Genomic DNA, 14,312 nt, shown 5'->3' with positions numbered 1-14,312 from the left:
CAACACCCTAAAATCACTCAAAAATAATATTATTAAGAACATAAAACAAACCAAACCTGTAATAGGTAGACTTCGTTCAAAATGAATGTGACGTTCGAAACCAGATATCCTGAGAAACGGCGTCTGGTCGCTTTAACTTTTCGTTTCCATTTTCCACTTGTCTACGAGGTAGACGGGAATCGGTTTCCCGAGTTTTCCGGCTGTGTCCGACAGACGGTATGACGTCACAGACAGCCGGAAAAACTGGGAAATATCGTACGTAGTTAGCTATTACGGCAATGCGATTTGTGTCGTGTTCTGAACGAGGCTACGTGAAATATGTTCACGTACTTTTTCTCCCTGAATACATTTTGCGATAAGATGGTGCCATTGTTTTTATAAATGATTGTCTTTTTACGGCTACTGGTTTTCATGCTTACTGCCTGATTTGTTAATCTGATTATTGTGGTATGTGATTGATAAGTTGCTAGTTAGCTTTTGTTAACGTAAATTATGATTTTACTTTTCATATTAGAGAGGATATGTTCTCACACAAGTTAAAAAAACAGATTATGTTGCTCCATCAAAATTATTAAACAAAGTTGTAAATTGATTGATATGCAAAAAACATATTCATTGGCTACGAGTTACGGCGTAGCGAACAAAAAACCGTAGTAATTTCGTAGTATTTTTGCAATAGCTTCCAAATTTCATCAAATTAAAAATGGTTACGAATTTAGATTTATTAATCGCCTCATTTCACACAATTTTCGTAGGAACTATGTAGTGAAGGAAATGGCTAATCAACGATTACTGTTTACGGCCAGTTAGTTTTAAAGAAATCCTGGAAATGGTAAATGTTCAAGAAGAGTACCTACCTATATTCTACAAATTTGCAAAGATCGATCAAGACGTCTTTCAGTCCGCATGAGTCAATCAAAAGTAACTTAGAGCATTAAATCACACCTTCATCTTAAAAGCCCACCTAGGAACCTATACATTATAGTCATATATCTGGCTAGGTTCATTGATTTCGTAATAATTTAAACAAACCAATTGTGATGCAAAGCAGTGCAAGTTAAGTAAAACGACAGTTGCAGCACATGATCGCACATTCTTGAACAACCAATAAATATTACGTTACACAATTTAGTTGGAAACCAAAATGGCGTAACAGTCAACAGCGAGCGAACAGTACAATATCTTTAACTAAGTACTACTGATAATAATTCATTTGTTTGGTAATTGTTGACTTTATTAAGCAACGTACTTTTACTTTTTAGTATTGCATTTGACAATAATTATTTTATTAGCAATTGCTGTTTTGGTGTACAAAAATTAAAAGGATTTTTTAACTTAAAAAAATATAGCGCTAAAATATGCAAAGTAAGACATAAGTACAGTGTTTAATTACGCAAAAAGGTATTAAAAACTCATAGCAGATGATTTGAAAGGAACATCTAAATGCTAGTGGCATTTACTGCGTATCATGTTGTACCGCGCTCATGTTGCAGCCGACGCCAGGCTAATTGGCGAGTGTTGCAGTTCATTAGTGCACACTCCACTTGCTCGTCTGCGCGTCTGTCTGCCAACCATCGACAAACGAGTACATTTTTTTTAGTGTCAATGACCTTTTGACAGTGACAGTATTTTACCGAAATTCTACTAATATCCTACTTCCTACCAATCTTACTAATATTATAAATGTCAAAGTTTGTGAGAATGTATTGGATGTATGTTTGTTATTCTTTCTCGCATTAACGGCGGACCGATTTGGTTGAAATTTGGTATGTAGATAGTAGAGAAGCTAGTATTATATTATAATCTTTATTGATACGAAATAGCAATAAGAGAAACAAATAAAAATAACGAACAATTCTCCCAGACCGTTTTTTAATTGAGGTTGTCATGCCAATTTCTCTTCGCCATTAATTCTCCCGGTCATCGGCAGAATTCTGCTCAGTAATAACAGTTGAAGAATGACGTATTTTATCAGTAAGAATAATAACACTTATTCATGTCAGTAAGAGTTTTCTATTTACGATAACATCGGAGATGACTAGCATACACTTTCATTGTCACCTTTCTCTTACTTCTAAGTACTAGTTTTCGCCAGTTTTCTTATTACTGTGTTTTTACTTGCAGTTTTGTGGTCTGGTTCATTTGCCTGTATATTTTATTTACTTCGTACCCAAACTTATATAAACATGTCGAAGTAATGTTTGTGCAATTTGTCTGTGAGTAAGATGATCTTTTTTGCTGAGATTGAACTGGGTTTTCGGTAATTCATTTTATATTTTGAACGGGTTTCAAATGATCTGAAATTACCTAACCAGGTAAATGCTTGATTTAAAAAAAAAAGCTCAACGTCTGGGCTCGATCGATAGTAATTAGGTATATCTTTTGAAACATTAAGCTTAGGTATGCACTTTCTTTGAATATAAACTGCTAGTCGGCCTATAGTCGTTAGTATATTTACGATTCTAGTTCGAGATATCAATTGATGTGTTTGTGGCCCAGTTTTAGTAATTGTTCTGCTGTCTTCTGACGTATTATTTAGGCGTTATCTACCTATACGAGTAGCAAGTCATTTGTATGCATATACACTTGCAGCTACAATAAAGATAACAAAACGTTATTTGACAGTTAAAAGCATCACTGTTATTTAAGTTGTTTTTCTAAAGGCTCTGTATAGGCATATTATACGGACAAATATTACCCACAGCAAACAAGCCCTATAAAGCTAATATGAATATTTATTTTTATTTTATTTATTCCTTTAATTCAGGCAACTAGGGCCCATAGAAAATACAATACACAAATAACATTAAAATAATTATAAACTAATACATACAAAAATAAGTTGTACAAACACAAACAAGTTCAGGTTTTCAGGGACAAAACTTTCCGTGGCGCGGTCTCCAAAAGTTTTCAGTTGTGAACTGTTATCAGGTGTGAATCAGTTAGGTAAATAGGTACAACTCCTTGTAAAACTTCACCGGAGTACATAAACATTCAGTGGAGCGGAACCGTTGCCGAATCGCAGACACTGTTGTGACAGCTTCGGCTGTTTCCACAACTCAAATTTATTTCACCCAGTTGGCACACAGCGCGAGTTCAGCGCACTTATTAAAACTGAATTTCTAACCGTGCTAAATAATTTATCTCCATAACAGGCATCAATGTCGTTGGTATCTCGGAGCGTTCCCGGTATAGCTAATAGTCAATTGGACGTGCGAGCAGACCGTCCCGTCGGTAATTTGCATAAATTGATTGCACGCCACAGGCTGGCGTGGCGGACACGGGCGAGGTGTGCGCCCGCGCATGCCCGCCGCAGTCGCGCGCCCAACCCACCGACTGATACACGTTCACCCGTAATGCTTAATTACATCCTCGCCTGTCGTAATTGTCGGACAATTTAGCACTTTTTCAATCCAATTGCAAATTTTCTAAAACGAGTTGTCCAGTGTCGGCTCGGTCGCGGTCTCGTGCACGCCGATTGATGGCACCGCTTGTGGCTCCCGGCGTCCTGTGCGGTTATCTAGTGAATAACCCATGTTATAGTGATCTCGCCTTCAACACTGTGTTATAAGCATTGCTTTCCTCTAGTCACACGTCGTCACAATGCGTCAGAGATACCAACTGAAGCAGAGACCGTACGTATAGTTTATCTACGTGCATTATAGAACAAAAGCTCAATGCATCCACTTGACCCGCTGACCGCTTGTTGGACATCACTACACATGTTGTTATTTGTGACATTCGAATCTCATACGTGCAAGCGATCACAAACACTTCCTATTGAATACAATAGCTAGAAAGTAACACAAATAAAAGCTGAACAATAGCATTCCCTACGTGCACCGATGTTAGATTTGATAATAGTTACCAACAAGTCTAAGGCCGTTGTTAACTAAAGCGAGGAGTAATCGTATTACGCTTTGTCTATTGTTTATCTAGTATCTTGTTGAAAAGCTGAGCAAGCTCTCTTGATTGAAACTTAGATCATGTCAGTTCATTCTGTAGAAAATTCGACGTTTCAGTAAAGTAACTGGCAGCAGAGTACACAGTAGTTGTTGAATGTTTTGTAATATGAAACATTGTTTGACGGAAAACTTCGTCGGGCGTGCAAACAATAATTGTCTTGTTTCAAAGCAAAAGTGCCCCGTACGCTGCGTTCGAACTATGAACGAGCATGGTATTAGCGTGAAAACTTCAGCAAGTAAACATTTGTATTAATCAGTGCTGCTTCATTATTACTTTGTTGACTTTATGTCTCTTTCTGTTTCAGGTAAGTCCTTCAGCCTGGAGATTGATGAGTAACTCGTTTGTTTACATTGACATCACGAATTCACCTCCGCATTTTTCTTAAGAGATAAAACGACCGTTTATCTTTTGACGCATTCACGTGAACGGTGGAACTATTACGGCTTAGATTTTTAAAGGTTTAGACGGATTGTGGCTAGTTATGCGGTTATTTTACGAGCCTTTTACCTTAGACCCTTGCAAAAACATAAAGATTTTCTCAAAGGATAATATTATTAAAGCCGTAAACCGCGATGCCGAAAATATTTTACCCCACATTTACAACACCCATGGGAGCGTCTCGTACTAACGTATGTAGAAGTAAGCCTTTGATAGTACAGGATAGATATTTTGATACTAAAATATCGAATACTTTGACTATAATCCCAAAAGAGCTAACGAATGTATGAGATTTCAGTTAACATGTAAGTTACGTCTTCTAGAATTCCTCTGAGCTTTCCACTTGATTTAGACGGCTTCGTAAGTGCTGCTTTGCGGGAAATTGCTCCCTAGAGGAGTAGACGTTCAAAGCTCTTTTACACTCTACTAGAATAACCATTGTGTAACATTAGACTGTTCTTAAAATACCTTAAATGTTGTCTGTTACGGTTCTGCGTACGAGTGCGTTATTGCCACCATCTGAGTGCAAAAATAGTTGTTGCCGTCAACTGACCTTAATTGTTTGAATTTTGTCATACGGCTATTATAGTCGACTGAAGTGTTACCTACAGTTGAATTAGAATAAATATATCGTCCTTGTGACGTGGGCTTGGTCCAGTTTGTCCCACATTTCATGCAGGGATGCCAAATCATATTTATTTCTTCTAATAAAGTACGGTTGTATATTATTCTGAAATAGTATTATAGATTTCTTTAGGGTGGGGCCCAAAGGAATAACAAGCGTTTTCTCTTTTCATTTATCGTGGAAACCAACTTGAACCATAAAAAAACAGTCTCATTTGAGGATTAAGGAAATTGCAGTTTTTACGAGTTTTAATAGGCGTTGTTTACAACGCAAGGGACCAGTAGCATTACACTGAAGGACCATCCTCCTTTATTATACTTATCCTGTGAGTACACAGTAATTATGTAATTGAGTATCCTGTTCACAACTCTCCCCAAGTCGAGTTGTCGAGTTGTTTCCTTGATTGCAGGATGTTTAGTAATCCAAACACAACACTGTCCTTTGTTTACGCCCGGATCAAACGGATGGATTTGAATCTTGAATTAGGACAACTGTATCGTAAAGTTAAATGTTCTTGTACTCGTAATTTGGTGGAACATCTTTAAATTATTTGTGAAAAATATCGTTCTTAGGGTTCTTATATTGAACTCTCGAATTGCAAGCTTAGAACTTTCCCGTAGAATCGATATACATAAAGATCTTAAAGGCTGCCAAATATTAAGTCGCCTTGAATTCTCAAGTTATTTACCTCGATAAAATCCGTCCCTTAATTTGCCATTTGGGACCGTTATTGGTCTTCGCTTAAGAACTTTTCAAGTCGTTATATCGATAAACATTAACTGCCCTAAATTAAGCGTGAAACGTTTCGATGCGGGCGTGTTGATGTCGAATCGAAAAAGACGTAAAAAAGAGAACAATTCTATTGAAATTATTTCGACGGGCCCCTGTACTGACGGGCAACTGTACTCGATTCGAACTCATGACCTTCCGATTGAGAGCTGACACCCATTACAAGGTTATTGTCACTTCCGTTGCTGATAATGACTTCACTTTGAAGGACATTACCATTTAATTATAGGCTCAGTTTTAGGGCTTTTTACATTCTGTTTTGTGATGTGTGATAATTATAACGAGGGGCTACCTAATTTACATAATTCACAACCATGACATGTTTTTAACAAACCAACCTTCAAATCCAAAATCGAGTTTTAAAAATATTATTATTTAAGAATAATAAGGTACAAAAAGTAAGGTTATGATGCATCATGAAATAAAAATGAAATCACTATCAGATAACCTTGATGATCACGAAGCAAATCGCGAGAACTAACACAAAAGTGAGCTAAGAAACAACAGATAATTATAGTATTACATGTCAGTTTTACTTTACAACGCAACAATTACATAAATTGACAATGATCGTTTCAAATAAAACACGCAATGGACCGAGTAGCTCATGAAACCCTACGTCCTACGGAATGACGTCACGAAATTACGTCATTCAATGATTTCTCATTTCTCACAATTGTAAAAAGGTACTCGATGTTTTTTGTTTGAAAAGGGCAAATGTTTCGAAATTCAAAGAACGGTAGGTACCTAAAGGGAAGCGTGGGTATGCGAGGCGCCGTCGCCGGTGCGCGGACGCAAGAATGCGGAATGGTTCGCCAATCATCGGGTAAAAGGCTCGTTGTTAAGCCGAAGCCAGTTCTGCAAGCCGGGTGTTGTTTTAATTGATATGTAAATCTAGCTCAACTAACTTGTTTTGACAGTGTAAGAAAACTCTTTGCCGGATAGACTTCCATGGAATTTAATAAAGGAACTTCTTTTACGACCATTGACATTTTGAAATATTTTTCATGAGAAGCTTGCATTGCATATGACAATAACTCCAATTTTTAAACTAAAAGATGTGTCGCTCTTGTATTCATTACAACAGAATAAAGTATAAACTCTGTCTAGACGAGTAATTAAATATAATCACAAATGGTATGTCTTACACAATTGCATCAAAAACAAACAACAATGTGGCTAAATATTACGGCACTTGATCAGATCGTTCTACTCTACTACGAATATTTCACTTAAAAAAAAACTCCCAACAATACGGTTTGTTCACACGTGGCCAATTATTGGTAATGACTGGTTTCGTACTAAAACTCTGACACGTGAAACTATGCGTGAAATGTGATGATTGGCGTCAGTTTCGGCAATTCGAAAATAGAACAATGATACTTGATAGGCAGAAAGGAGGCAAGGCTTCACTGTATTTCAAAATCTTCATAAATACTTAAATCATGGCACAGTAGTACCTAAATATACTTACTTTTTTTTTCATGCCCACAAACATTAAGAAAATTATTTTCGAGTTATGCACTTTTTGCTTCTCAAATCGTGAGAATTTCAAAACAATTGGAAATCCGAGTTTAGTAGCATAGACAAAGAAGTTTCATTTGGGACGAATGACCAATTTTCTTGTACAGTGTGTGTGAAATTGTGTATTTGTAAACTCAGTAAGTATGCTCAGCTGTTTGTCACATACTCTGCGATCCAATAACGTTGCACAATTACTAATTTTATAGTTTTGCTAGGCGCCACGTTACGATACATTGCATTTGTTGTTGAACACTTTGTACATTAAAGTATATGCAATTAATAAGTCATTCCTAGGTACCTATAGATAATGCAATCTTTATTGTTGCGAGATAACGAGTAGTTGAAGTAACTTCTCCTAAAAAGCTCGTTAATGTAAACCTGCTTTCAAGGTGTCTCCATCATTGTATTAATTTATAGGATGCCTACCTATTGTTCGTTTGAGTAGGTACAAAATTCCTGCATGTAATAATACACCATGAAATCACGACGAGTGTTATTATTGATAATCATGCAGCTCATTCAAGTCATGATTTAATGCAACGTGCAACTGCGCACTGGCGTTCAATATCATTGTGCTACGGAAATCAGGTACCATTGTGGATATCCGAACTGTTTGCCAAATCATCAATTCTGTAAACAGTTTCTAATCATTTCATGATTTATGTATTTATGATTCTTCTTTTGTAATCGAGCTTTTCATGTGCTAGAAATTTGACCAAGATAAATAGCAAAGTAACCTTTGACCAAACATGTTATGGATAGTATGACAGAAACTTTCAGTTACTTTGTCTTTTAGTACAAATACCAAAGGACGTTAGGACTTAACAGCTCAAAGGATTCTTTAATTGTTTAATTAGACTGCAGGTTTAAGCTGAAAGCAAGTCGTAAAATGTAGAGAGGCACTAACTACCACTACTCCCCCAATTTACAGCCTTGTGTCCGAATTCCCGTACATAACCATTTATTTCCCCGGGAGGTTAAATACAAAACATTGTTTTTCTGAGTAGTAAGTTGGGTGCCGGTGTAAATCTAATTTGTACCGTTTCCCGAAGCTAGTTGGATAGTTAGATTGAAGCTGTTCTGCAGGCCTGCTGTTTACCCAAAGTTCTCCTGGCTTAATTACTTCGCAATAATATTGTGTTATGTATTTTCTTGTTTATTTTCTGCAGGGCAACTTTGTTTTCATATTTCTTAGTTATGGCCCAATAATATAAGAGTAAACGCAACACACATGCAAAAATTGTGTCAGACATCATAAACGAAACAGAATTCAGTGAATTATATAAAAAAATATAATTGCACCACTAATTTCTTTGAACACAAGAAGCTAGCCAATTACGATTACATTTGATGATAGTTTTGAAACTAGATGCTCAAAAATAGATAAGTAATATCTGTATATTTTTATTGTGCTAGTGATAATCGCTGGTATGCCAGTCGAGTAGTAGTTAAACAATCGGGTACAGTCAAGGTGGGCCGGTGAAGGCAGGAAGAATGCAGTCGGTACTCATTCAATTATTGTTGTTTTGCCTTGTGAGCAACCGATTTCGATTATTTTTTTAATCGTGGGTGATACTTGTTGTAGAAAAGTATGTCACAATTTGCATCTTTCCATATCGCGGTCAAATTACACAAAGAATTTAAAAATAAATCAGGTGAGTCGGAAGCGACAAAAATTAACTATTATAACCTACCCCGGGCCGTTCTTCGATCTCATAAAAAGTCTCAGCATTGCAGTATCAAAAATTTGTATAAACATATTTGATGAGGCGTGTGAATAGCCTCATCATGGAAAAATAATAGAAAAATTAATGAATGTAATTGGGAGAAATTTAAAAGGTTTGAATGAAGAAAGAAAGAGAAATGCGGGAGCGGTGATTTCAAATCTTGAAAATCGAATGCGGGGAAACAATATGGCGGTGAAACCTAAATCGTATTCCAATTAAATCCCTGCTGATGATATTCCGTTAGACACCAATACCCACTACAACTATTTGCAGCAATAAAGCCCACGTACCTTGTGAATCCAGGGACCTCACTTAGAACCAGCGAGATGTGAAGAGGCCTCGTTCCAGGGCGCGTGGTCGCGGTAAGGGCTGCCGGCCGGCGAGCTAAATCTAGGTTCATCCACCGGTGGACTGGTTAAAACTCGTGAAATCAGCACTGCACTATAAGTCCGCAATGTCTTCTAGCAGCAGGTTCAATTATTACACGAGAATCTTCAGGAAATCACATATAGGGAAATAATGACGCGGAGCGGTGTGTATTCGACACAATGGCGGCGGGAGAAGGACAACATGCGTCCTTGGCGGTGGCCAAACGCAACTGCTAGCTTGATGCGAGCGTCCTCTAGAACACTCGATACGAACCAATGGGCGCTGCGGTAGCTAGTATTGTCGTTCGGATATCATCATCAGAGACTCAATTGGGTTATTATAAATATGAAAATAATTGAAACAAAGTTTTAAGTTGCGGGAAAAATAACTTATGTATTTAATTTATTATTGAATAAATATTCACATTGAAAAAAGACATTGACGCTTCACCATGCTCCCCGCCTTGGAAGGACGCAAGTTCTTTCAAAGGGAAAGGTGAAATTTATAAAGATCTACTAACGTAAGTCATGATCAGCCTAAGTCTTATGACTGAACGCGGAGAAGAAATGAAAATATTTAAAAGAGACTAATCCTAATCCTTAAACTATGAGTATTCGTTAACTTAAATTTTATTGCGTTGGGATAGGATATAGTTTAGTGACGGAGCGTTTAAAATTACCGAACTTCGTCCTCACCATTGCAACGCGAATGACATTGTCGGCACCTTTGTAAACCTCAGTTATAACTCCTAATGGCCAACTCAATGGAGGAGAATTATCCTGTCCCACGAGCACGACAGTTCCTACTTCTACGGGCTTGGCCGCGGTTGCCCACTTTTGCCTAACTTGCAGCGTATGCAGGTACTCTACGTGCCATTTCTTCCAGAAAGATTGGACCATATTATCTAACAACTGTTTACGTTGGGAAAGATTTAAGCGCTGACCAGACAGATCGGCTGCCGGCAAGTACTGCAATGGGGTGGACATCAAAAAATGAGCGGGAGTTATAACTTCCGGATGCGGATCAGACGACAACACGCTCAGAGGGCGTGAGTTCATAATGCACTCTATTTGAATGAGTACAGTCTGTAACTCTTCATTAGTAAGAAGTTGATCTCCAATCACACGATAGAGATGCGTTTTTAATGTTTTTATGTTCGCTTCCCACATGCCGCCAAAATGTGGGGAGCGTGGTGGAATCATCTTCCACTTAATGCGGCGGGTTAATAACTCGTTTAAAAGAGATGAATTGAGGTTTGACTTCATTAAGAAATTATAAAGTTCGTCTAGTTGGGCTTTAGCACCAACGAAGTTGGTAGCGTTATCCGAATAAAGACACGATACTGGCCCTCGACGTGAGATAAAACGTTTAAATGCGGCTAAAAAGGCGTCGGTAGTAAGTTCAGAGACTAACTCTACATGTACCGCTTTGGTTACCAAACACACAAACAAACAGACGTAAGCCTTCTGAGCGTGCTGACCTCTGCGACGAGTGAGAGTTATGCGGATGGGACCAGCATAATCCACCCCAGTATGGACAAATGCCTTTGATTCCGAGACTCGGTATTCAGGAAGGTCCGCCATCACTGGAGTAGGATGCGTCGGACTAACCCTAAAGCATGTGTTGCATTGTCTTAACTTAGACCTAATGACAGTCCTGGCATCTAGTATCCAAAATCGCTGCCGTAAAATAGACATAAGTAGCCCTGGTCCAGTGTGACAATTCATCACATGGTAATGATGAATTATCAGATCTACAATCGGATCATGTTTAGGAAGTAAAAAAGGATGCTTGGCATCATAAGGAAGGTATGACTTTGAAAGTCTTCCCCCAATGCGTAAGATACCTTCTTCATCGAAGAAGACAGACAAACTTCTAAGTTTCTTGGGTAAAAGTTTACCACATTTAATGAGCTTAATGTCATCTGCGAAATGGACAGATTGCACGGCACGGATTATAACCTTTTCCGCGGCTGCCAACCCCTGTGGTGACCTAGGTTCACAATGAACCTTTGGTCTAGCGAATTTAAGTATATAAGAAACGATGCGCAACAGTCTATCCCATGAAGAGGTGCGCTGCGCGATTTTACAAAGAAGAGGAACTTCTACTTGCGTGGTGACAGCTAAAACGTTTGTCTTATGCTCGGGGAGTTCCACACAGCCAGTGGGACAGAAAGGTTTGACCGGCCAATCCTCAGGAGCACAACGAAGCCAAGAAGGGCCGTTCCACCAAAGCTCATGGGACACCAACTGGGAAGGAAGTAGGCCACGGGATAGGCAGTCGCTCGGATTCTCAACACCTGCCACATGGTAAAAATACTGAGAACCCAAGTTTTCCTGACATTGAGCGACTCTATTGCTGACAAAGACTGACCAGCGATGCGGAGATGAATGAATCCACGATAAGGCTATCGTGGAGTCTGAAAAGGCATAAATCCCTTCAATTGTAACACGTGAAGCATAAGTATCACGAACAGCCTTCACCATCCTCGACATGAGCACGGCGGCGCACAGCTCGAGACGTGCAAGAGTGGTCACCTTGGTAGGTGAAACCTTTGACTTCGCACAAAGTAAGCGAACTATTATCCCGGACGGACTGATAGAGTGTATATAAATAACACAACCGTACCCAGCCATACTGGCATCAGCGAATGCGACTATACGAACAGAACAATCATCGGTAACACCCACATGACGTGCTATCCGCAAGGAATCCAACAAGGGAAACTCCTGCATGAGAAGCGAAAACGTTGAACTATTTCGTCAGGAGCGACATCATCCCAACCGATATTGCTCAACCATAACTCTTTGATAAGCAACTTGGCGTAAAAGATCACGGGAGCAACTAGACCGAGAACATCAAATAAGCGGGCCACTATCGAAAGTATATTTCTCTTAGTACATTTCTCGGCCACTCGAGCGGTCGTGAAGAAGAACTTATCCTGCGAAGGCTCCCATGAAAGACCTAAAACCCTGGACACATCATTCCCTTCATGAAAATCAAGCGACTTACGATGTGAATCAGGAAGACTGTTTAAAAGCGCGGGTGAATTGCTACACCATTTTACAAGGTCAAAATCACCCGACTTAAACATTTTTATGAGATCATGCGATATGCGGATAGCGTTCTCTTCATTATTCACCGAGTAGACCAGGTCATCCATATATAGGCTGGTCTCAGCTACTTTAGCAGCTTCGGGATAATGCGGACTGTCCGAGGCCAGCTGTCGCACAGTGCGCATAGCTATGAAAGGACTCGACTTAAGTCCGAAAGGTAAGCGGTTAAAAGCGAATGTTAACAAAGGTTCGTTCTCATTGAATCGAAACAAGATGCGTAGGTATTTACGCTGCGCAACAGGTACGCAGATTCGTAAATACATCTGTCTAATATCAGAATTTATAGCGATAGGAAATAATCTAAAATTGATTAAAAGAAGAAACAGATCCGTTTGTAAATTCGGACCAATATGGAGTATATCATTTAAAGATAAACCAGTATGCGTCCTAGCACTCGCATCCAATACAATGCGCGGCATCGGTTTGTCTGGCCGAACGACAGCGTGATGAGGGATGTAGTACCCGTCATCCGAAATGTCTGACTCATCGACTTGACTTAAGTATCCATTATCTATGTACTCTTGGATCACTGCGTTATAGTTTTCCCTCAACGTCGGTGATTGGCGGAGTTTTTTCTCCAGCGCAACCAGTCGACGGTACGCGGCGGTGCGGGAGTTACCTAACTCAGCGGGATCCTTACTGAAAGGTAACGCGACAGTGTACCGGCCCGAATCGTCACGTGACACGGTCGAGGAAAAAATATTCTCACATTCGGTTTCCTCAGGAGATAAAAGCGTTTACCTTCAACCTCTTCCATTTCCCAGAACCTTTGTAATAAATTATCAAGGGCTAACGTTGTGTAAGAAAAGCTAGGTAGCTTTAAATTATCTTTACTATGCGGAAAATCCCCATAAGGACATACCCGAATGTCGTTAACAATGCGGGAGGCGCATGTGAACCTAAGTCTACCCTATTCCCCAAATAAATATACGGAAACAGTTGAGCGCCTAACACTATGTCAATATCGCCTGGAATATTCCAGCTTAAATCAGCGAGCGGTAGCGAGTGGGAGTCCACTGAAGAATCCCACTTAATATGGTGCGAAGGTAGCTGGTCCGTAATGCACTCAACTACTAACGCGCGAATATATATATTTTTGATGCGGGTCTACGCGAGACTCGATTTCTAAGTTCACATAACCTATTATCGGCCGCGATACAGAACCAACACCTTTGACAAAAGAATTACTCAAAGGAATTATTATTAAATTGAGTTTTCTACAACAAGCGGTGGTTATTAAATTACTTTGCGAGCCATTGTCAATTAAACACCTAACTATTGTTTTATAACCCGACCTATTATTACTAGCTCGCGCGTAAACCTGCGCGGTTGATAACAGAATTGTCGACTCAGCCTTCGTATCAGCTGCTAATAACGCGGCCGTATTATGATTCGGAAATGTTTTAGTAACATCACCCGAGCCACACACGGTTACCGGCGCGGGAATATCGACCTTATCGCTATAAGAATAAGAGCAAGACACAGCGGCGTGAGTCGGCGCAAGCGAAGACGCCGCGCGGGGCGAGGGGTGCGCGGAAGGCGCGCCGGACAGCGGCGCCGCCAGAGCAGGCGCGCCGACTACATTGCAATTCATCGATCTAACATCAGCAGTTTGCAGCGGGGGGTTATTATTTTTATCAAAATGTAATAAAGTATGATGACGTTTTTTACATACTTTACAAACCGAGGTCGACTTGCATTTACTCAAACCGTGCGAAGTGCTCAGACAATTTGCGCATCCATCTTTGGATTTAATAA

At 39.5% G+C, this 14,312-nt stretch overlaps 1 protein-coding gene across 4 annotated transcripts in view; it reads left to right on the top strand.

Moving 5' to 3' along the window:
• Nucleotides 1–14,312, top strand: part of Nemy (no extended memory) — a 66,891-nt gene that overhangs the window by 19,777 nt on the left and 32,802 nt on the right. Inside the window, exon 1 of one of the 4 annotated variants that reach the window (XM_021325529.3) lies at nucleotides 3,300–3,635. The exons of the other annotated variants lie outside the window; for them this stretch is intronic. Coding sequence (XP_021181204.1) covers nucleotides 3,604–3,635 — 32 coding nt within the window. The 5' untranslated portion in view covers nucleotides 3,300–3,603. Of the gene's footprint in view, nucleotides 1–3,299; nucleotides 3,636–14,312 lie in introns of those variants that run through there. 4 annotated transcript variants of the gene reach the window in all.

This window comes from Helicoverpa armigera, chromosome 9 (assembly GCF_030705265.1).
Source record: "Helicoverpa armigera isolate CAAS_96S chromosome 9, ASM3070526v1, whole genome shotgun sequence".
Lineage (NCBI taxonomy): Eukaryota > Metazoa > Arthropoda > Insecta > Lepidoptera > Noctuidae > Helicoverpa > Helicoverpa armigera.
The sequence above is the reverse complement of the archived record's forward strand: the minus strand, read 5'-3'. Positions and strand labels throughout refer to the sequence as shown.